Source organism: Ipomoea nil, unplaced genomic scaffold (assembly GCF_001879475.1).
Source record: "Ipomoea nil cultivar Tokyo-kokei standard unplaced genomic scaffold, Asagao_1.1 scaffold2159, whole genome shotgun sequence".
Taxonomy (NCBI): Eukaryota; Viridiplantae; Streptophyta; class Magnoliopsida; order Solanales; family Convolvulaceae; genus Ipomoea; species Ipomoea nil.
In genome coordinates this window covers 2,973,099-2,997,824 of record NW_017618587.1, presented here as the reverse complement: position 1 = coordinate 2,997,824, position 24,726 = coordinate 2,973,099, and the positions used below count along the sequence as shown (strand labels likewise).

The window sequence follows — 24,726 nt, the reverse complement described above, 5'->3', positions numbered from 1 at the left end:
CCGCGTACGTAAAACTCCTCAAATATTACCACAACTGCAATTATTTACGGGCTTAACTTCTTCAATTTTTTGTCTTTTTCTTTCTTTTTTCTTATCTTATATATAAAATAATTTTTGTCTATTTTTAAAAATTATCTATTATTATGTTCCTTATCATTTCCTACTTTTGAATAATATAATAAAAAATCATTATTCAACCATTCAATATGGAACTTTAATATATATACACATATATGCATGTGTATGTGTATATGTATTATAAACTTTTATATATTTATTTTTATTCCAACTCCTATTTAAAATCAAATAAATATATTTTCACCTAAACTTATTATAATTGTCAAGTATATGATTCTTATTATGATTATGATTTCAATATATGAACCAAACATCCCTAGCTTTGGTTAAAGTTTAATTACCGGAAAAGTAGAAATACAAATTTTATCAAAAAAATAATTGTTGATGTGATATCTTGCAATTAGTTAATTCAAGAAAGAAATATGACACTTTTGTCCATAAATTATAGAAAAATTATTTTTTTTATCACACAATTGTTTGCAAAGTAAATTTTTTTAATGTCATGAATGATTGAATTCTATTTGAATTGGGTTAAAACTTACTTTACAATAATTGAGTGATGAAAAAAATAACTTCACAAATAATTAAGAGAAAACAATTTATGAATGTATAATTGAGAGAGAAAAAGTATTATTTTCCTATTTTCAAGAAAAAAATTACTTTTTAAATTAATTGATAATAACTTGCCATGAGGGTCATGCATTATTGGTGCATTCTTTAACAGCAGGCTGCTTATCCATTGTCACAAATTTAGTATTTGAGTATGATTAATATTGTTATAATTATTTTTATATCCCAAATTGAATGATGGTTAGTTGTATTTTAAATTGTACAATTCAGCAAAATTTGAATAAAAGTAAACTCTTCAATACAAGTCAAGCCCCCAAAGCTGTCCCATAATAGAATAGGGACACTTTAAACTGTTATTTCCTTATACAAAGCAATGTCAAAGCTGTTTGAATTGCTTGAAGTACAGTGGAAAATGTCTTTCAAGGTTGGAGAATTCTTGAAGGAATATAATAATCGCTCAATTCAGTCATTTATCTTTATCATTCAACTTTCTTGTCTAAATTTATCACTTTATCCTTATTTCTTATTTATCCCAATTTAATAATGATAAGTATATGATACCATCGTACGTCAACGGTGATAAAATTTGCTAAGACATTAAAATATTATATAAATATATATATATATATATATATATATATATATATATATATATATATATATATATATATATATATATATATATATATATATTAAATGTGGCGCGCACACCGCGGCCCGCCAAGCCCACGGGCCTAAGCGAGGCACGCCAAAAATATCCGCTCCTTGGCCGGCTGCTATTTTCGAAACCCGCCCCTAGCCTAAATAGGGAGCGGGACAGACCGGCCCAGTGAACAAAGCCCGTTTTGACGGTTCTACTTGCAATTAGTTAATTCAAAAAGGAGATGTGGCATTTATTAGTTTGTTGGGTTAACCACCCCCTCCCTCACCCAAAAAAAAAAAAAAAAAAAAAAAAAAAAAAAAAAAAAGAGAAGATGTGGCACCTTTGTCCATAAATTAGAAGATTATACTTTTTGTCTCACAATTGTTTCCAAAGTATTTTTTTTTTTTTGTCATGAATTATTGAATTTTATTTGAATTGGGTTAAAACTCACTTTACAATAATTGAGTTAAAAGATCAGCGAACCATGTCGCTCATGTCTTAGCACAGATAACAGGTTCTACTTCTGTCCTAGGGTCATGGCTTGCTGTGTCATCCTCCAATAGTTATGTTGTGCAACCGAATGCACCATGCGCATGGTGCATACGATGCAAAACGACGTCGTTTTGACTAAAAACGCGCGTCCCACTTAAAAAAAATCAGGTTCGATTCTCGGCAATAGCATTATTGTGGATATATAGTTATGACTTTATGGATATTTAGTTCATTCATTGTGGATATTTAGTTCATTCATTGTAAATATTTACTTCATTCATTCACTGTGGATATATAGTTATGAATTTATGGATATTTAGTTCATTCATTGTTGATATTTAGTTCATTCATTGGGGATATTTAGTTCATTCATTGTGGATTTTTACTTCATTCATTCACTGTGGATATATAGTTATGAAATTGTGGATATATAGTTATGAATTTATGGATATATAGTTACGATTTTATGGATATATAAAAATGTTATTGCCAGGAATCGAACCTGATTTCTTTTTTAAGTGGGACGCGTTTTTTAACCAAAACGACGTTGTTTTGCATCGTATGCACCATGCGCATGGTGCATTCGGTTGCACAGCATAATTTGCGGTCATCCTCCAGTATTTCTCATTTGATTGATGTTTAATGCATTCAGTTTTTACCCTTCAACAAAAAAGGGTTTGCTTCACAAATAATTAAGAGACAATAATTTATAAAAGTATAATTGAAAGACCCAAAAGTATTATGTTCCTATTCAAGAAAAAAAATACTTTTTAAATTAACATGAGGATCATGCATTATTCGTGCATTCTTTACAAGAGTTACGTTAGCAGGCTGGTTATCAATTGTCACAAATGTACTATTTTAGTATGATTACTATTTATTATACGGAGTAATTATTATTATATCCCAAATTGAATGAATGTTGTCTTTTAAATTGTAAAATTCAGCAGAAATTGAATAAAAGTATACTCTCCAATATAAGTCATCCTAACGAAGTTGTCCTATAATAGAATATAGGCCTACGCGGATTGACAATTGTTAATCCCACAGACAAATGCATTTGTTATTTTCTGCAGTTTTTCGCACTTTTGATCTCACAAGTATTGTGACATTAATAAAATTGCTCAACGATAATTTTTTTTTAAAAGCACAAATAGTCCTTCTGGTTCAATTTTTGTCCATTTATGATTGAGATTTTTTTTCCCTTTTATAGCAAGGTCGAGCCGTGGACGGAGATTTAGCCGAAAAGACCATTTGTGCTAAAAAAAATAATAATCGTGGATTAAATTTACAAGATTTGAAAGTTGTTGAGCAATCATGTATTCATGTTAGTGCTTTGGATTGCTTGAAGTACAGTGGAAAATGTCTTTCAAGACAGGAGAATTCTTGAAGGAATGATAACTACTCAATTTAGTCCTTTACCTTTATCATTCAACTCCATTGTCTACACTTATCACTTTATCCTTATTTATTAATTTATCCCAAAAAAAACAATTTATTTGTGTAAGATTAATTTAATAACGATAAGTATATGATACCCAGGTACATCAATTTTGTGTGGGTGATATTTAAGTACGACGAGTTCTCCCATGGTTAGATTAGTCATTTAGATGTATTTTTCCCTTAAACTTAGTACATATCATTAGTGCTGATAGGAAAAGATTGTCCAATGAGTGAGAGTTGATTGTTGTCCAATGTCATTGTAGTGGGGCTACCTAATGCCCGATAAGGTTCAGATTCAAAATGTAAACCGTCTAAGATGAGTGGCGGAGAATGTTGACTTCGAGTGCCTATCAGCCTGCTCCCAAGTGAGCGAAAACGATCTATTCATCGTAACGGGACTACCTAATACTTGATAAGGTCTCTTGAATGTTTGTGTTCTCGAGAGGTGGGGCTTGAGTGAGTATGAGCCTGCTATATATGCTCTATTGCTCTTCTTCTTCTTCTTTGTTCCATGGCCTTGTAGAAAGGGGCAATGCAAATATGCAATGGCGCCTTGGACCACCATTATCTTGGTTGGGCTGCTTCATGTGATTCGTGTCTGACTGACCCCATTCAAGCTATGACTTCCTACCCAACTCCCTCGTCCGGACTAGCTTCATCATATATTCATATCCACTATAAATGTCCAAATCAAAAAAACAACATTGGTTGAAAAGACTGATGTTCAAGGTTGACGAAACAACCTCACTTGGGAACAGTGGAATGTTGGTATACATCAACAACTCCCTTTTGTCGCATAGCCTTCCCTCCATTCCTGCTCCTCCTACCACCCATGACCATTTGTCCTTGTTGAGCATATATCATAACATAAACATAAATCTGCAATCCAACTATCAGCTTAGCCTTTTAGTTTAGATGCCTGCCATATTTCTCTTTTGCAGGATGTGCTATTTGTGAATGACGTGTTCTCAAACGACACTTTGATCAATTGTCTATTCAGTTTATTTCTCGATCAGTGCATATGCTTGCTGCTCGTTCACAAACTGATCCATGCTCTTAGATTTCGTCTATTCCTTTATGTCTTGAAACTTTGATTTAATAAAATTGGTTTTGGTTTTCAAAAAAGAGAAGGAATTGATAAAGTAACCAAACAATGAATTGTAATTGACACTTCCAAAGTTTCAACAGCAAGAGACAATAATTTCCATATATCTGCGTCTAACATTGCACCAGAAGAGAAGAAGATGAAGATGAAGAAAGACCCAGAAATATTTGAAGAGGGTCTTTTGATTAACCAAAGTTAAAAGAAAGAAATCGCACAAGAATCAATCCTCTACTAGGAACTAGGATGCAAGATCTGATCTGCAGAATCATATGCGAGTGTTTCCGCTGCCGAGGGTGAGCTCAAGATCATCCAATCCTACCTCGTGAATCCTCTCCCCTTCCCACGCCTTCACTGCTACATTATTCTGGAACCCAAAGTCCACGCTTTTCCCCTTATTATTATTATCCAACATCATGGCATCGTTGGAGGGGATGCGCTGAGGATTAACAGGTTTCATGAGATTAAAAGTTGGGGAGGTTGGGACCATGTTGGGCCCATATTTCTGGAAGCTCATCCAGTGGCCGGAATCAATGGTGGAGGTGTCGGACTCGTCGCATTCAGGGATGGTGGCGGGGAATCTCTGGTGGGCGCGGGTTGGGCTGGTGGGGGCGGAAGCGAAGAACGGGATGTTGAAGGCGGACATGGATTCCTTGGCCAAGGTTTCCAGGTTGAAAATCTGTTTAGGAGCTCTGGTGGGGGAGGAAATCGGCGGGGTTACCGGAGCGCTGCTTGATATCCTCAGAGGAGGCAGTGACGAGGGAATGGCACTGCGCAGAAACGCAAATGGATGCGGTGGCATCTTGTCGCCGCCGTGATGAGTCGGACTTGGGCAGGAGGAGGACAGCGGACTAGGCTGGTACGACGGCACCGGACTGGCGAAGTAGGACGACGGCGGGCTGGGATTCCGGGAAGAACTCGGCGTAATGTTGGCTGAAGTTCCTCCAATCTCCATCGGAGTTGGCTTGCATCCCTGAAATCACATTCCATTAATCATTAGATCATATCACATCTCAGAAAACTAACTGCAGCTACAACAATTTTGGGAATTAAGGCTTTTTTTATTATATGAATTCTTGGAAAAGGTGTGTAATCCATAAAATGATAAAATGTTTCAAGAATTGAGGAGACATATGGATAAATTCAGCGGAGAAACAGCTGAAAAGCAGGGCCATGGGTTCTACAATGACAGGAAAAGGAAAAGTAGCATATAGCCATATATATCAAAGAAAAAATCCAGTCTTTTATGGATCAAATCTTGGGAAAAGCTAATCAGACATCAGTGTATGATCCAAACAAAGCAAACCCATGTCGGTAAATATCTAGATCTATAGAACCCAGATTAAATCCCATTAGCAGAGATAAGTGAAAAACCAAAAATTCATTCTTTGATTGCACATATATGAAGAAGAAAAAGAAGAAGAAGAACCTTGCGATAAGTGGTGCCGTCGGGCTCGACGGTCCAGCCAGCTTCATGACAGAGAGCCTTGAGAACCTCGTTGTTGTCGCAGTGCTTAGGGAGATTGTAGTTCCCCTGAGCTCTCAGCCCGGAATATATCTTAGCAGCTATGGCTCTCCTCCTCCGCTCTCTTCTCCGGTTATTCTCCCTCTCCCTCCACGACGGCTTCCTCCTCCCACTAATACTCCCTCCACCACCTCCTGATCCTCCGTCACCGCCGCCGCCAGCCGGCGGCGACGTCGCCGATCCTCCACCACCTTCCCACATCATCATTTCCCTCCACTCTCTCTCTCTTTTTCTCTCTCTACAATAATGAAGTGGGGGTAGCGTATATTGCGTTGCAGGGACGGGGGGCGTCACGAGAAATACGCTCTCACAGACTGTGTGTTTGTGCTTTGCTTTATAGCTTTTTTGGATCAGAATTCAGAAGGGAAGGGGGGAGAGTGTTACACTGTTACCTGTCCCTGCCGTATTTGTGTACTGTATGTATGTATGTATACACTTTTTATACGTATGGTGTGCCAGTAATGATTGACTGCCCCGCCGCGCTTTTGCTTTTTCTTGATTGATCGCCACTGCGTGTGAACACTAACATGTGTGGACTCACTGTGGAGGAGAGACATTAGACATAGGTCAATAATACTTTTCAACAAAAATACTTCAATTCTCGCCCTTGTAATTATTATTCCTTTCATGGGGCCAAAATGCAATATCACACTAAACTTAAAAATAATCACATTTGTAAGGAAATTGTCGTGATCTAGATCAATATCATCATAAAGATTACCTAATATTGTATTTAAAAATATATATATTTCATCAATTTTTTAAACTTAAGAATTAAGTATAGACAAGTTAATAATTAAAAAATTAAATATGAAAAAATTACTATAAACAGTATTAATAATAAAAAGTGATTATAGTAATTTGTTCAAATTATTATAATCGCTATTTAATTTAATATAAATTAAAAAATACATTATGACCTATGAATTGTACTGGCATAGTTTATTATTCTCTTTAATTATAAACACGCCACAATGTATTCAATTGATGAAAAAATAACATTGCTAGATGCTCATTAAAAAAATAAAAAAAAAAATTAGTTCATTTTTGTCACTCATTAATGTAACAATTTGCAGTAAATTAAGATTTTAAAAGTCACATATGTAAAAAATTGTGCGCTTTTCATAGAGATAGAAAGCAATTTTCTTAAATTTTAAGATTGCAAACTATTTTGTCATACTTAACTATTTCAATAGAATGTGAATAAATTTACCCACTTCAAAGATGGAAGAATTAGAAGATATAGATGCATTTATAATTGAGAGAGAGAGAGATTATATTATTGTATTTTTAAGGGTACAAAAATATCATTTTCTCTTAAATTAAATAAAGTTATTAATTAAGAGTATAATTATGGGAATGAGTGATGAGGGGGTGTGAGGCGAGAGGGGCACAGCCTACAGTGCCACTGCAAATCGAATCTTACTCCATCAATAATTTAACAAAAGGAAAAGGAAAATGAGAGAATTGCGGCCTGAGGTTACAGCACTTTGGATCAGTGTTGCCGCCTCGATAACGGGGTTGGTCAACCCTCCAATTGCTGTCCGCCACGTCTGCACAGAGGGCCCCGACAACTGACACATCACATCACATGAATAGTTCTTTAGAGCATCCTTATCAGTTGAGGTTATTTCTCAATTATTTGTGGATCCCAGCATCCACCTCATCCTCTATCATCTCATTCAATTACAAAAAACTCTTCTCCACATCAATTTTGAGTTATTTCTCAGTTTTTTATGCACCCACCATTTAACACACTATATTTTAATTATTTCTCTCACTTATTGGGACCACAAATATACCATATTTTGCATAAGAAATATTTTTGAAATAACTCCTCTCCACATCAGCTATTAACTTTGAGTGGAGAGAATTCATGTAGAAATAACTCTTAAATAATTACTAGTGTGGATGCTCTTAACTATGATTGACTGACTATATGTATCTTGTTTGCTTCTTCAAATTGCCCCATCAATTATTAAAACAAAAGTATTCACAATTCATAATCCGAAATTCTGAACATATAATAATTTTTAAATGAATTTGTTCATATTTTTCTTTTAAATTTCCAACTTAACAAACAGAATAATTTGAAGATTTGCATAATATTCAAAGATTTAACTAACTTGTAGAAGAATAAGAACATTAGGAATGGTAATCATCTCTTACTTTTAAAGAAATTATCTTCGGAAATAACCTTTACAGCTTGATGTTGTAGACGTGCTGAAAAAAGAGAAGAACTGAAAGTCAGACATTTCAACTAAAGAAGGCAGATAATGAGATTAACAAATAATAACATAGCCAGCCACCTTGGACATTGGAACACTCCACTTCATTTCGGTGGACTGGTGGCTTACATAATAAAGCAAATATCAAGTTGGATTTCTCCAAACACTTTGGCCTCATCAGATCAGTTTACTCTTGAAATTCACTTGACTCTCCTTTAGTTGGTCAAACCGTAAAGAATACTCTCATGCAAACAGGCTTTTGTTTGGTCATAAATAAATTCAAAGAAACGTGCATCCATTCAGTAGAAGAAATACCCAACGCGCTCAAAATGTTTCTGCAATCAACTTCACAAATTTTTTACCACGGACTAGCTCACCGAGGAGAGGATGTCTGTCCTATGTATCCAGTATCCTCCAGCTATTGCCCTTCAAACAACTTTAGGTATTCGCCGTATTTGGGTTGCAGGGATCTTTATGATTTGGTTCCTGCACAGATACAACATACAAGCTCTTATAATTAATCATCTTTTCTAACAAAGCAAATTGGTATGCACCCAAAAAGTTTCATATATTGTGAAAAGAAAAAATCATACAAGCCATAAAGAATATGTTCACTCTCAACAACATATTCACATCTACTCAAATTCAGGTTTGGTCAGCACCAGCCCATATTGGCTATAGAGGAACACAAGATCACTGGACTGCTATGCCCAGTGATTAATTTTTTGAAAGCCATTTTGGCCATTTCTGTCTGGTTCAGTGGTTTGTAAAGGTTAATTAATTATCACTATTATGAATAATGAAAAATTATAACTTGTGAACTATGATTATTTGCAATCCGTGTTTTACAGCGGAGTACTAAATCCATAGAGAGAGAAGGAAAAAAAAAATGTTCAAACAAGATTCTAAAACATCAATACCTGCTGAGATAACCCCTCAATTGCATCTAGCATTCCTTCTGATATGGATAAAGGATGTGGATACAAAACTGCCAAGTGCATCAAATGTGCTTATCAACCACATAATCTGCCTGTGGAAGGAGCAATAAGCAACAGATGCATGTACAAAAGAAATATAACTGAAATATGTCAAGATATCCATTGGAACATTTCAATGAAAATTGTAAAAAATTTTAAAGTTCAGAAAAGATAGAAAATCAACTGTGCTCTCACCTCTCAGTTCATATGCAGACTGCAGTAACATTTTAAGAACAGTTGAAGGGATATATTTCCACGACAACTTTCATGTAAAGGAATTATATGCGGAATCTGGAGCCTTCATTTGTCTATTCTTTGACACAAAATATTTTGAAGCTTGAAAATGTAGAGGTTCATTTCCCCAAGAAGTCCATCCAGCTGATAGTTCTCTAGAGAATAGTTCAATGCAATGGGCATGCTTGGTTCCTGACATATACTCCAGCAGCAGCTCTAATGAACAGGGAGAATGAATTCAGCAAATGAAAAAAATAATTATAAGAAAAATATAAAAACATTTTAATCACTTAAACTATACGATCACCCACTACAATATGGAAAATGAAACACGTCAGAATCATCTTAATTCAACTTTAACCAATCCTTCGCATTCAGATATAGGAATCAGCTCTTCGTTACAGTCACAGGAGACCATCTCAACTTTGAAGGTTATGAGCTATGACATACATGTATTATATTCTTCCAAGTCATTTATGTTGTGTTCTTCCTCTACACTTTCCACCGATAAATGCAGCCTCTTTCCTAATTATGCATTACCAAAACTTCTTTAGAATACACCCCAACCATCTTGAGCTCTTCTCTTTAATGTCTTTAGGTGAAATTTTAATGTTTCTCAAAATCTACTCATGTCCTATTATAAAATGCCTTTCTGTCTAACCTCCAGATTTAAATTCTCATTTCAATTGTACTTATTTTATGAAGACATTAATTGCCCAACATTTGGTAACCCCTTCAGTTTCCATACCTCCAATTGGGGGCTTCCTTGAATAATCACCAGGAACACTCATGAAGACTTGATTATTAGGTATGGCATTCAATTTTGAGAAATCAGAAGTATTGTCCTGCAAGGACGTGGTCAATGGATGAGATGAATATCTCTTCGATAATGCAAAAGAAAATAATCTAAAATTCTGCACTTGGAACTTGGAAGATGCCTACCTTCCCATCAGAGTAACCCAGGAGAAGGCATTCATATGGCCTGTGATGAAAGAGATCCAATTCACTGATCAGTGATCCATTTGCCTTCACCTATATCACTCAACAAAACTAATTAGTAAAGAAAGAATGTACACTGGCCATCACCATAGAATTAAGGTTAAAGATTACCTTCAACCAATAAAAGCTGGTCACATATTTTACACCCCATGCTGGAAATAATTCTTTCTCAACAAAACTCCGCAATTTTTCCCTGTTGGTAACCCATAAGGCTACCAAGGCTCCAGCAGTATGAGTAAGTTGCTTGATGGGAAGAGATAAGAAAAATCGGTTGGGCAATGTTTGGTACCTGATATTTTGTAGGAAAACAAACTAAAAGTGAACTCAACAACAGTGAATCAGTGATAACCAAACATAACCAAAAATTATAAGTGTTATAGTAGCTGCCTCTACGATGGATTTTGCTCAGTAATAACCAGTGAATATGTATTAGACAAATAATTGCTACATAGAAGAAAGTAGCATGTGTATTAATTTTTTGTCTTCTTATCACCTATCAAGAAAAATGTTAAGAATTCAAGGAAAATGAACATTTTGTTGCTTTTACAATATCATCTTTTTAGGCATAAAGGACAGGTTGTATTACAGATATCTTCTTCATTGGAAGGATTTAGAGAAAAGGCTCCATGGAGGATCCTATACAGAAATCTCAATAAAGCCACCAAATGCTACTACATTACAGATGTGAGAAAGAATGGTAGTTAAAGTGAAATCATACCTTTGTTTCTGATGGGCACTACTGTTTTCCCATGGTGGATCAATGACTATAATATTAAAGCCACTATCTGAATCAGCTGCAAGAAGACATAACTGAAAGTTTAATCATGGTAAGGGTAATGGATTAGTAAAAAGCTTTAGAATGAAATAAAGACATTCTGCAATTTAATTGGAAATCCTACAAAATACCATAGCATTGCACCTCAGAGCAGAAAGAAATAAGCAAGCTTTAGATGTCCAGATACATAAGTACATAACTAAGCATGAAAGAAAGAAAGACACAGCATTCATAATTACCAGGGATTAAGTTGTGAATTTTCCGCACATCAGACTGCCAATCAAACAATGGAAAAAAGAAAATAGAGTGTTAAAAACACTAAATATTTACAATCCACTAATTAATTAATTAATTAATTAGATTTTTGGGGTGGGGGGGATTTGAAGTAGCAACTTTAGGAAGTCAAGTTGCTCTAGGTAACATTCTATGTCAGTAACTATTTAAATAACTTCAAAAGAGATTATCCTTTACCATGTAGAAACAACTCTCCTTGGGAATAATATATTTGTGGTTCAAAAATTCAGCCTCTGCATCACCACTTCCTTTATTCACAACAAGATTATCAAAGGCTGGAATCACATCTTGACCAAGATGAGATCCTGTTAAACCAAGCAGCAAAGTTATTATTTTCAAAAGAGACCTTGCGTTTTTTACATTAATCCTATATGGTATCAAATACAGAGAGTCAAGTACAAGTAAGTTCTTCACCACAGCCATCCAATAATTGAAGTCTTTCCTTTCTATTCTTATGCTATGTTATTGATAATGAGAAACAAAAAAAAAAATATTATCCTACTTGAGAATATGTTGTTGAACTGTTGACGTCTTATTAACCCACAAAGCCCATTGAAATCTATACTGTTTTCTATCTAAAACACGGATTAGTGGTAACATACTGTGCAAAATTTCCTACTGAGTTTCAATTACTTAAATTAACAACATATGCTAGGTCCATAAGATTCTCAAAATAAGTATATTGTACCACTGAAATCTATTATTAGTATCAAATAGACCTTCATTTTGATAATGAGAAACTAAGAAAGATTATCCCACCTGAGAATATGTTGTTGAAAGTCTTATTAACACACAAAGCCCATTGAAAGCTATAATGTTTTCTATCTAAAACTCAAATTAGTGGTGACACACAATGCTTGTGCATAATTTCCGACTGAGTTTCAGTTACATGAATTAACAGCATATGCTAGGTCCATAAGATCCTCAAAATAAGTATATCCTAGTATTCCTACCACAGAAATCTATTATTGGTATCAAACATACCTTCATTTTCAATGTGTGCATCCCCTTCCTGATAATTAAGAACAATTTCATAAAGTGGAGCTTGCCAGACACTCCCTAAATCCACAAAGGAAAGCTCACAGCTCTGCTGAGACAATTCTCTACGTTCCTCGTCCGTACATTCTTCGCACCTCAAATTTCTCACCACCTTCAAAAGCTCAGTGGCTCCAAGCAAAGCTTCGTGTGCCTTCAACAGCAATGGTCTCACCTCCTTTAACAAAGTCACGCAATTAGCCAAATACATATACATACATATGTTCATACGCATCTGTGCATACACGCGGGCATGTATGTGTAGAAGTGGTAAAACAATCAGTACCTGATGACGTTGTTCGGCGACTTTTTCCCGTTCATTGAGAGAGATAGTCTTCTTCTCGTTGCGTTTCCGCTTTCTCGATTCTGTGGAGGTCTCGAGCTTCTCGGTAGAGTCGAAGAAACGAGAGTAGTAAGCAGAAGGTGAAACCCTATACCTCGTGTACGACCGGTTTACGACTCGAACAGGATCGATGAAGAAGGCATTTGCGCTTTGAAGCCGGTAAATGCCGGATTTCAGGAATGATGATAGCTGGTCGTCCTCCATGCCGGAACCAGTAATTTCGGGTTGAACCGGAAGTGATCGCCTGACGGCTCCGCCGGAAAGAAACAGCTGTCTAATTTGTAAATATTTTAATGTGACCCCAAATTTATGTTAATTATAAATGAAGTCCAATTAAACTATTATGGCACGTTTGGTTCGCGGCTGAAATTGAATAATTCTCAAGTTTATTCTTTTGTTTGGTAAAATCATCTATTCTCAATAACAACGTTCTTGGGAAATATAATCCCCTTGCAAGGGGAAAATAGAGATTCTTAGGAGCCCCTGGTATTGGGCTATTCCTGAGTCCTCAGGAATAGCCTAAAGTTGCTATTTTATATTTTACCGTAATTAAATTTATTTCATATTTCATCGTCGTCGTCACCACCACCATCACCACTACCGCCATCATCGCCACTACCACATATTTTTATAAGCGTATTTATGTCTTAAAACATATTCCATTTCTATTCGTTAAACCAACAAAAAACTGTAATATACTTCTTAAAGTCTATTCCTTCCGCGAACCAAACAATAGAATACAATTCATATTCTATTCTTTGTCTATTTCATTCCTTATGAAATGTCATTCCTATTAACTCAAAATTCATTCCGTAAATCAAACGTGCCGTTAAAGTATTAAACCATCCTTCTGGCTTCTGCAAACAATTGAAATATTCCTTTGGAGTGTGCTTGGTTTCACTTATTACATTATTTGAAATCTCATCTTACTTAAAATTTTGAAGAAAAAAAAATAAGACTACAAAATCATTTTTAACAATTTCACATTTTTTTATGAACTAAATAAAGATTTGTAATTCTTTCTCTAGTTGAGTACCCCTTTCTTTTGATCCAAAAATAAAGATATATACTATATAGCATTATGTATTTATTGTAAATAGCGTGAGAGTCATGAATACATAATATTAGTCAAATGTCTTCTAAGACCTCAATTGAAATACTCTTTTAAGTTGATTGTTGCTTCTTTGTATAATAATTGATAATTGATACTCTACTTTCACTTCTTTGTAGAACTCGCATTTTATATTTTAACAACACGGTTTGTCAAAAGGCTATCTAGACGCTGCCTCGGTCGAATTTTATAGCCTGAACCACGCCTTGCTAAACCGACATCGGGCACAGACTAGGGGACTATTTGATGAGAAATATTCCTCGAATATACGTCCACAGTACTTGCTCGGTACCTGACTTAGTCATTGTGGGCCACCGTTCATGACCTTGACCGACCACATGTTCAATCGACTCGACCTAAATGCAAAGGCCAAGCAAATGACTAGTGAACAAGAGCCTTCACCCCGCATTAAGATCAGCCCCAACCCAGTGAGGTTGGGATGATTGACCTGATCAGGTCCACTTAGAGAATTAAATCTAGATCCCTAATCTTGACGCGGCTTAGTGACCAGTCAGGAATATTGCGACGCATGAGCGTCACTCTATTGCCGTGGAACCAGCCGACTGCATGCGCAACACGTGTTAGGCATGTCGAGATCCCGGCATGTGTCCTTTCTCACCACCTATAAATAAACACGTTTTTTACATGAAGGAGAACTTTTTTAGAGACATTCTCACCTAAACCATAGTCAGCTCGGGACTCTCCAACCCATAGCCACTTTTTCCAAACTCAACCACTTAAACAAACAAGCGGATCCATACAATTATACTAACCAAACCCGCCTACCTATACTTATCCGTATGCCTTGTGTATTTATCACATCAAGTTCCATCAAATGCGTTTTATGTAGACGTTGTTGTCAATGCACAGGATAGACGTTCCTTATTATTTGATGTTTGTTTTAATCATTTATTGCTATTTTATTAAAATATTTCACCAACCATTAAATTGTATGACGTTGAACGGCAAATTTGCATTAACGTGCAGAGGTTTCCTTCTTTTCCTTCGCGGTGGCCGCCTTGCTACATTGGCGTGACTAAATATAGTCACACATAATTCTTGACAAATTGACACAAAAAAACTTGTGACCATGATTGCCTCATCCAGACAATGACTATATCTGCAATCCAATCCAATGGTGATGATGTTTTAAGTGCGTTTTGGATCGGAGGTACCATCAAATATGGACTGGCCAGGCCACTAAGATAGCATCTATCTTATTAAAGTTATATGGGACCTACCAAACAAAGACTTATAAGGCATAGGATTTTAGAAAGATCTTGGGTTTAAGTGTTGAAAGTATCCACCTAGTGGTACCAAAAAGGGTATGTCTAACTAATTATATTGATCATGGTGACCATTCTTAAAATGAATGTCTTGAGAATGTTTTTTTTTTTTTTTTGAAAACAATGTCTTGAGAATGTTGAACAATCATATGAGATGGATTGGGTATATAACTATATATTGAGTTTTGTAATCAAGCTAATAGTATTATGTTTTTGGTATTGATTTGATTAGATCGATTTGTAGTTTAAATATTTGAGATAGATGATATAAATTATATAGCTCATTGAGGATTTTTAATGTTAAATATTAATATTGTATAAAGGTGGTAGAATTTAACAAGTGATAAATTAATTTACAAAATGTTAAGATTATATTTGTGAGGGTTTATAATATTGGGTGCTAAAATTCGTTATTTATATATTTACACAATTTGTCTTTAATTTTAACTTCAACCGAAGAAGATTAGTGGAATGATTCAACATGTACAAATTGATACACACTTACTCTACTTTTTCATATTGAATCGTTGATTTTTACCACGTTAGACTCTTGAAACTCGCTATATATATATATATATATATATATATATATATATATATATATATATATATATATATATATATATATAAAATTTGAATAACGTATCTTCAATTCTAACTTCTTTCGAGGAAGGCTAGTGGCATGATATAATATGTATAATATATATGATATGATATGATGTATACACTTGCTCCACTTATTCGTGCTGATCGAGTAAAATGACTTTTGTATTCAGAATCGGACACATATTTTTAATCCAAACATGTTATTTGATTATAGTGTAGACGAATTATACAAGTATTAAACCTCAATTACATAATAAATTGCTCATTAATATTTAGAGTTTTAGACAAATGAATTTCTCCAAATACTATAACTCAAACAAATTGTAATCACATGGTTCATTTTGCTTCGTCCTGAATATTGCATTGTTGCATGTACCATCAAATGTGGACTATGGCACTATATTGGCACTAATGGGACCTACCAAACAAAGACTAATGGGGCATAGGATTTTACAAAATGTTGGTTTTAGTGCGTAAAGTATCAATCAAGTGTACCAAAAAGGGTGGCTATCCTACCACAATGGATAAGTAATTATATTGATCATGCCATTCCTCAAATGGATGTGTTAAGAATATTAAACAATCATACGAGATGGGTTGAATCCGTTGAGTTTTCGACCAGTGGTACCGAGAATTATAAGTTGTTTAAATAATAAAAACAGATGCTTATGTCGAGTTGCACAAATACCGAGCATCTATTGCATAATAAATTGGTTATTAATATTTAGCTATTGACTATCGAATTTACTGAAATGTTATAAGCCACACAAAATTTTATTACACAATCCACTATACGTATCTTATTTTTATTTTTCATTTTTCATAATTTATTTGGTGAGACGATTTTTATCTAACGGAGAGTGATATACAAACAAGATATCCAATTATGTCGCAAGATTCAACAGGCTGACCATTCTTAAATTGAGTGTGTTAAGAATAGTAAATAAATATATAATCTGGGATTAGGTTAGGTTTAGTCACTAATCAATGTGAGATGGTTGAATGGATTAGTACGTGCATAGCTAAGAACCAATCAACTTTGATTTCTTTATTCGCATTTATTGGTGAAGGCAAAACAAGAAAAAGTCATCCACCTCGTTGACACTTTTACCCTTTTTATTCCTCTGACGCTTCATGTCGTATGTTATGTTTAGTGCTTGGAATACTAGAGTCGCCTAGAATGTTCTAGCTAAGGTTTTGATATGTTTACCTCATCCAAAATACTATATTCCCCTTTACCATAAAGACATAAAGTAAACGATACATTTTATCAAAACATTTTGAAGTTTCTTTTCAACATGACTTTGTTAGATCACATGGAGGTTCTACCTATAATGTTTTGGCTTTTGTGTAATTAGTTTTAAACGAGTGTTTAATTACCTACAAGTTTTAAGTTTTATTATTGGATTATTGGATTATTCTACTTTTACTCATATGAATAAAAAATAAAAAATAATTCTCATTTCGTATGTTGTTGTCGAGAATAATGTACCTTGTGACTTTTTTGTTTTGTTTAATATGTTGTTGGACATCCCTTTGTGATTTGTTATTGTTCTTCCTGAACATGAGGATAAACTTTTCTCGATCAGTAGAGATGGTCGAGGATGGCGTAACTCCAACCAAATTGGTTGGACACTTGGTAATAATATAGTTCAAATTTAACTTTTCATATGCGCTGTTTATTGGACTTTTTAGTTTGAGCCGGTCAACTATATTTATCCTATGTTGGTTTACCTCCTTGTGCACCAATGTGCACTTTGGTACCAACTGTGAGATTTTTCATAAATCAAATATATAGTCAATGAGACTTCTCGTCGTAGCAACAAAGAAAGAGTAAGGTTTCAAGATATATACGTTACATTTATTTTAATTTTGATTCCTAATTACTTTCAATTTATTATCAAACAAGTAGCCACTTTTAGTAAAATTTATTTAGATTATTAAATATTTGATATTGATTCTTATTTCAATATCTGAACCAAACACCATCTAAAACCCTATTGTGCTATTTATATAGCTTATATATATAAGATAAGAAAGTTTTGTAATTAAAGCCACATTGAATAGGAATTTTTTTTATGTAACATTTAATGAAACTTCGACTTCAATTAATTACAGAGTTAACTTTAACTTTGGTATCTCAATTGTTATAATTTTTTTTTTCTTTCACTTTTTTATTGTTTGAGTGACGTGAGAAACGAGAAATTTGCAACCATTACATGATGATGTGCATTGAGTAAATATTGTCATGTGATTTTAGCCTCCAAAGAATTACAAGGAGGTAAACCAATATCTATGTTGACCGGCTCAAACAAAGAAGGTCAATAGACAATTCTAGTCAATAAACAAATTAATTAAATTGTTATTTTTTTTGAGGACAAAATTAAATTGTTATTAGTGAACTTAAGAGTAATTGATGTGGCAAATATGGTGGTTCCCACAAATACGTATAAGTACGGATGTCGGGTTATAGGTGGATCCTTATCTAGTCTGCTTGTTGGTTTAAGCCTTAAGCTCAGGTGATGACGTGTGATCAGAGGTTCCTGAACTGAATCAGACTAAGTAGAAGTGTCTAAAAGTTCACTCTCATTGCTATAAATGCGGTATTTATAAGACGGAAAGCACATGTCGGGCTCTTGGCATGTCCAACATGTGTTGTGCATGCAATAGGCGAGCTTGGGGACAATGCCTTATCAGCCACGTGTATTGAGATTCAAGAGCATCCACTAGAAGGGATGAATGGAGGCCCGCAAACTAGGTTTAGACCCTCAAGTGGTCCTAATAGGGTACCTGAACTGGTCGGGGTTGGCATCCAGGCCATGCAGGGTTATTGTAGCTATTAGCCGGCTTGGCTTGCAGCTTTAGGTAGGGTTAGTCGAGATTGCGATCAATTTTGCTTGGGAATGACTTCCCTTGGTGACCCAACCGGATACCGAGTAGATGTACGATACGAGGGAGTGATATACGAGGAAGTGATTCTTTGATTCACAAAAAAGTCCGCAATTGCTAATGTGCACTATAGGTATAGTCTGATTGTGACTCTATTAGAAAAAAATACCACAATGATAAAAACTAAATGTAGGTTACACATAACTGAATGTATCAAATGAAGAAAATCAATAAATAATTTTCACAGAAAATCAAATTTAAAATCTTATAATTAGCAAATTAATTATTTATAATTTGACTGGAATTGTCCATATAAATATTTGATTCGTCAAACATTATTGATGTACATGCATATATGTGTCTACAAAAATACAAAAATTCATTATTCCAATAACGTATAAGAAGTTTTGAACAAGATAAATGTATGGCGAATGCTATGTAATTTCAATGTTTTGTGTGCGCGCTTGCTTTATCATTCATTTCATCGTGTTGATTTATCCGCCACGATTTAATTCATCATTTTATTTATTTATTTATTAAAGAGGGGTCCTCACAGTTCGTCTGTTCATCGTGCTGTCGTATGCAAAGATTGCGTCACACAGTAATTCCGTTTCTTTCCATACAATAAAACTCCGGCACGTCCAGGTGGTCCGTCCTGAGTCCGATGAGTCGGATACACGAACAAGTGGGCCCACCGTCTCAAATTGCATAATCCGACAAATAGAGCATCGCCACGTGGTTCACCGTCATAGCTCCCACAGCTCTACAAGCATATTCTGGTATTTATTATGAAATTTTGTATTGTTTTCACTTAGGGTTAGCAGATTTTGAATTTTTGACAGAAAAAAAAAATCGCTTATGCATAGTGTAAGAATTAGGGTAAAAAGTTAGAGATTGACAAAACGATTAGTGATTTACTCTTTTTAGTGTTTTTTTATCAGGATTATAGGATCGAGAGATATTGATTCATAAAAGTTGATGAAGACGACTTATTTCCAGAGTGTATATACAAGGGTTGGAATTGGAGATAACAGAGTGACTTGCAATTTATCTCTTCCGTTGATTTTTGGACAGACTGAGTTGAGAGATCTTTACCAATCAAAGAAGATGATTATTGGACAGGCTGAATTGAGAGATCTTGACCAATCAAAAGAGATCAAAATACTGTTTATGCCCGGAGTATGAAGGTTAACTTTCAATTTATCTCCTCCATAATGTGTGATCCCCTAATGTATCAAAAAGAAATTATATTTTCGTTAAAATAATGTAAAATGGTGAACAAGTGAGTGGGTAAATTAACGGCCACGTTTGTGACTAACACATACTAACGACGAATGCGAAGACTGTCTGTTCTTCCACTTCTTCCTCTATAAAAGGCCTCACATCCGAAGCTTACACGGCTAAGCAAGTGAAGTGAATTTTAGAGAGAGAGAGAGAGAAGGTGAAGGAGAAAATCAGTCCAGCAAAGGTTTGAATGTTCTTCCGAAAATATTCCCCACTCATTCCCATGCTTTTAACTTTTCCCTTTTTCTTAATTCCTTGTTGTTGTGGATAATGAGTGATGTTTGATGCTGGGTGCTGTGTTCAATTGCTTCAATTATTGCTTGCTTGATGCTCTGATTCTTGTGTGGTTCTTTCTGATTGATTTTCAATCTGTTTTAGCTGTAACTTTCGTGTCCTTATTGAGGAATATGTGCCATATTCTCCATGAATCAAGTTATGCTGCTCTTTTGTTTTGCTGTATGTAATCCTATTGTTCTGTATGTAATCATATTGCTCTTTTTGTCCTATTGTTCTTTGTTGATTTTTGGTTGTGGCTGAAACCTATTTCTTAATTTCATTTTGTTTTGATGAAATGGATGATCCATTCTGTGGAAGTGGTTGATGGGTTTCATTCATTTCTGTGAATAAATTGCTGAAAATGGATCCAAACATGATAAAATATTGAATTTTTGTACCAATTTGTTGTTGGTTTTTTCAAGTAATGACTGAGTCAATGGGTCATGCTGTTGTAGGTTACAGCATTATTCCTGGTTTGGTGTAAAGGAAAGCCAATAAAGGAATTGTTTTGGGTTTTAGATATTGACATGTTGTTGATCATTGAGTGAAATATCCCTAGATTTTGATGTGTTTATGATATTCCTATTGCAACCAAACAAGGCATATGTAGTTGGATTTACTAAATATACTAGGAATCTGAATTACTGATGCTTCGTATGATACCAATTCAGGATTTACTAAATTGGAGTTCGATTTTTCCTTCGTATTGATTTGTTTCTATATCGGGGATATTTTGTGCTATATATATTTGATCAATCAGGGGCAGGTCTGATCGAGATTTTGTCCGCTTCATCTTGCTGATAGCAATGTGTCCGGCGCCTTCACCCACGCCGCTTCGTGCTCTTGGGCCGGGTTGTTCGGAGAAGGACATCGTTTTGCATCTCGACAAATTCATGTGCGGATCCCGTGTGCCGGATACTGTGCTTGATTGTGTAAACCCATACCAAAATCAGCCTCAGCGCTTGCCTCGTGAGTATAGATCTTACAGACTCCGATTATCTTGAATAGTTTTGTGATTTACAAATTTTAGATCAGATTCCATTTGAACTGTTATCTGCTTCCCTCGAACTAGTGATAAATGATCTTGAATAGTTTTGTGATTTACAAATTTTAGATCAGGTTCCATTTGAACTGTTATCTGCTTCCCTTGAACTAGTGGTTGTTATGTTTATATTGAATATTGATTTGTGATATATGCAGCTGATATATGGTACCTAGTAAACTCAACTGGGCCAAAGGAGACTGAAGATGGTGGATTCTGGGCCGTGAAAGGGGATGCTTGTGAGATCTTTGAAAATCCTGATATTAAGGGATGGAGAACTAATCTGGAATTTTTCAAAGGTCGTGCTCCTTATGGATTGAAAACTGAGTGGGTTATGCAAGAGTACAGCATAACCCGAAAGGGAGCACACAAAGACACCCAGAAGGTATATATTGACACAACATATGCTTATTCCCGTTTTTCTGCATTAGTTATTATTTTGACCAACCAGCCAATCAAGCCAGTCTGTGTGATTATATTGCAGCAGTCTAGAGTGCTGTGTAGAATTATCAAAGCTAGTGGGAGTTTCTCCAATTTGGTTCTGTCAGTTGTTCCTAATACTACCAGTACTTCAGGCAGAGGTTCCTCTACGGAATCTCAGGTCAGTGCTGGATGATCCCCCTTTTTAACACCCCCGCCCCCTTCCCTATGATTATTTTTGGTTTTCTTGTCAGAAGCTGCATACTTATCTGTCTGAGATCTAATATATGATGATATGATTGATGAGATTTCAAATCAAATTTTCAAGTGACATTAATCTGTATGATATAGTTCATAGTTGTCTTGTTTGATTGCATCGTGCTATGAAATAACAAGTTTCTAGTTAGCCATTCCTTGCACTTTTATGATCAAATTAGTAGGTATTATAGTTTGTTGTCAAAGCACTAAATGGTGTTTGTTATTTTTTTTTTTTCTACTTTATGTATTAGGATCTATCTTTAAATTTTCAAAGGCTATTCTCTGTTTGTAGACGAAGAGCAACACTGTCAGCACTAGGTTACCTGAGGTTCACAGAACTGAAAGTCTCTTTGTTGAGTCCAAAAGTGATTATGTTTCAAGCGATGATTTCATGGAATTGAATGATCTTGAAGGAGACATTGGACAGTCACCAGAAACCTGCAGGGTTGAGCATCCATCTGACCAAGATGTTTTGTATGATGGCTTCTTGGAATTGGCCGATCTTGACAAAGACATTAGCAAATCCCCTGTGGTTGAAAAACCTGAAAACCCCCTTGATGTAGATCTTGCTGATACCATTTTAAGAGGCGACTACCTGGAACTAAATGATCTTGCAGAATTGGCATCCCATTCTTCCAGTTCAGCAAATTCAAGTCATCGGAAATCTGATGAATTTTTTGGCCTTCTCCTGGATGATGAGAAAAGTCAAGATCTGCAGGCTAAGGGTTCGGGCTTCCATTGCAATTACATGGGATCCGGGAGACCGAATGAAGTGATATTGCCGCCTACCACATCAGGTATATCATAATGCACCTCTTCTATGATCATTGCTTTGACCTTTCATGGGAAATGTATTCATTTCCAAATTATCAGCTTTTCATTCACACTGAACAAACTTTGAATTGTTTATTCTCAGAATTGATGATTACCGGGACTGGTACAAATGAACCACAAGTCCAGACTCGACCAACTTCATCCACCAAATCAAAATCTTCAGATAAAGCTCTCAAGGATCCAAATGTCAAGAGGCCAAAGCCAGAATCTAGAAATGAAGACTCATCTAATGCTTCTTCCAGCAGGCACAGAAAGAAGAAGTTTAAGAAGTACTTCTGCTTCTTCCCTTTCTAATTTATTAGTATTCAGCATCTATGATCATATATATATATATACATATTTTATGAGAGTGTGAACATAGATATAGATAGATATATACAACTCTTTACTACAGTAGAGATATATGAGTGCCATATTATAGAAATAAAAAAAAAAAAAAAAAAAAAAACCCCAAAAATCCAAAAAAACAAAAAAACAAAAAAAAAAACAAAAAACAAAAAAAAAAGGAAAAAAAAAAAGAAGAAAAAAACGGAGGGACTAGTTAAGTAAGCATGGTGTGCAGAAGTGAGGAATGACTACCATAACACAGCATTTGACTCATATGAGCTCGAGAAGAGTAGGAGACAGAGTTTAGTGATGAATGACACAGATTTGGACATCATGTGTTGACACAGATATATAACCAGAAAGGAGTTATTGATATGGTCATATGTTAACGTTTTTGTGCCAGTTAGCACTGGCATTTTTAGCTCCTCTTGAGAAAGACAAAACATTGCCCAGGATGCATTGTGTTATTTATATTGGTAGTTGTCTTGTGTATAAATCTTTGATTATTTCTTCACATAACTATTGAATATTAAATATGATTCAAGATTGATCTGTATCTGTCTCACCTTCAATAGTTGACAACTTGTTACTAGTTTACTACTTTCTCTACAATCTTGTGAAAGTTTTATGCATCTTTGGAAATCCCTTCTTTTTTCTACACACATTATAGTATATGAGTTATATCTTATGATCTAAGATATACGGAGTATTATATTAGAATTATGAGTGGTTTGATGTAGATCGGCACACTCATTTATTATTTTACGTTTATCACTCATTTTATCTTTAGTCTAGTCTAATAAGGATAGAACTTTTAGGCCTTTTAGCACCCTCATCCTAGGGATGACAATAAGGTGGGGGGCTGAGAGTATACTCCCTGTCGCCATGAGTCCACGACCCCATCCCTAATCTCATTGGGGAATTAAAAATTTTCTTTCGTTTTTTGTCCTCGCGTGAAATTTTTGAAGGCAAAAATTCATGCTTTCTGGTCCGTTCTATGGTTAAAATTAATAATTTAATACCATCTTTAATGTATAAGTAAAAAAAATTAAATACTACTACGTAATATAGTATTTACATCTTTAATTCTTCATAATTTCTTCAAAATATATATATTAAAAATTAATGTACCAGGAAGAGGCAGGAAGGGATGAGAAAAAAATTGTCATACTTACCTCAGCCCACTTTGGTATATGTATATTCAAAGTATATGAGTAGACTATACAGAGTGGATGATTCTTATTTCATTTTTATGAAATAAAAATACAGAATTTGTTTCCTTTTGATGTATAAAATAAAATGGGACAAAGTTTCCCGCCAAAAACTATCATTTTCCAAAGTGGACAATGGGTAATTGGACAATGATGGAGGTTGGCGGGCAGGCAGCCGGGCACAGTCCTGTCCAATAACGCACACTTCTTTGGCCTCTACTAATAATCATTAAATAATTGTTTGTCATGTTAGGAAATAATAAAAAAAGTGATAATTCGTTGGTTTCATGCATAATAATAATAATAATAATAATAATAATAATAATAATAATAATAAATGGACCATATAGTTTAAGTGCATATAGGTTTTATATATCAAATACGTCGGGAATGAGATTCTTCTTTGTCACATATATTATATATATATCATGAAAATAATAGATG

The 24,726-nt window shown here is 34.9% G+C and overlaps 3 protein-coding genes across 12 annotated transcripts; 1 reads left to right on the top strand and 2 right to left on the bottom strand.

The window, feature by feature from the left end:
- Positions 1–4,390: 4,390 nt before the first annotated feature.
- On the bottom strand, positions 4,391–6,158 carry LOC109149641 (protein BRASSINAZOLE-RESISTANT 1-like). The gene is made up of 2 exons (XM_019297537.1): positions 5,758–6,158; positions 4,391–5,301 (listed from the first exon to the last, which is right to left on the bottom strand). Exons 1-2 carry the CDS (start codon positions 6,058–6,060, stop codon positions 4,597–4,599), a joined length of 1,008 nt encoding a protein of 335 aa, XP_019153082.1. The 5' UTR covers positions 6,061–6,158; the 3' UTR covers positions 4,391–4,596.
- On the bottom strand, positions 6,079–13,055 carry LOC109149639 (methyltransferase-like protein 2). 8 transcript variants are annotated; one of them, XM_019297528.1, is made up of 13 exons: positions 12,682–13,054; positions 12,345–12,573; positions 11,538–11,665; positions 11,306–11,339; positions 11,010–11,085; positions 10,403–10,580; positions 10,235–10,324; positions 10,041–10,137; positions 9,254–9,508; positions 9,002–9,111; positions 8,163–8,567; positions 8,023–8,076; positions 6,079–6,389 (listed from the first exon to the last, which is right to left on the bottom strand). In XM_019297528.1, the coding sequence occupies exons 1-9, from the start codon at positions 12,940–12,942 to the stop codon at positions 9,324–9,326; spliced, it is 1,278 nt and encodes a 425-aa protein (XP_019153073.1). In that variant the 5' UTR covers positions 12,943–13,054; the 3' UTR covers positions 6,079–6,389; positions 8,023–8,076; positions 8,163–8,567; positions 9,002–9,111; positions 9,254–9,323. The 8 variants fall into 8 exon arrangements, with proteins under 8 accessions (XP_019153073.1, XP_019153072.1, XP_019153071.1 ...); XM_019297527.1 differs by lacking the exon at positions 6,079–6,389 and adding an exon at positions 7,161–7,427; XM_019297526.1 differs by lacking the exon at positions 6,079–6,389 and adding an exon at positions 7,161–7,406.
- A 6,955-nt stretch (positions 13,056–20,010) lies between these two features.
- Positions 20,011–23,675, top strand: LOC109149640 (NAC domain-containing protein 43-like). Of its 3 annotated transcripts, none has more exons than XM_019297535.1 (6): positions 20,011–20,098; positions 20,951–21,159; positions 21,391–21,617; positions 21,720–21,833; positions 22,203–22,707; positions 22,827–23,675. In XM_019297535.1, exons 2-6 carry the CDS (start codon positions 20,997–20,999, stop codon positions 23,036–23,038), a joined length of 1,221 nt encoding a protein of 406 aa, XP_019153080.1. In that variant the 5' UTR covers positions 20,011–20,098; positions 20,951–20,996; the 3' UTR covers positions 23,039–23,675. The 3 variants fall into 3 exon arrangements, with proteins under 3 accessions (XP_019153080.1, XP_019153078.1, XP_019153081.1); XM_019297533.1 differs by having other exon boundaries at positions 21,717–21,833; XM_019297536.1 differs by lacking the exon at positions 21,720–21,833.
- The last annotated feature ends 1,051 nt before the right edge of the window (positions 23,676–24,726 follow it).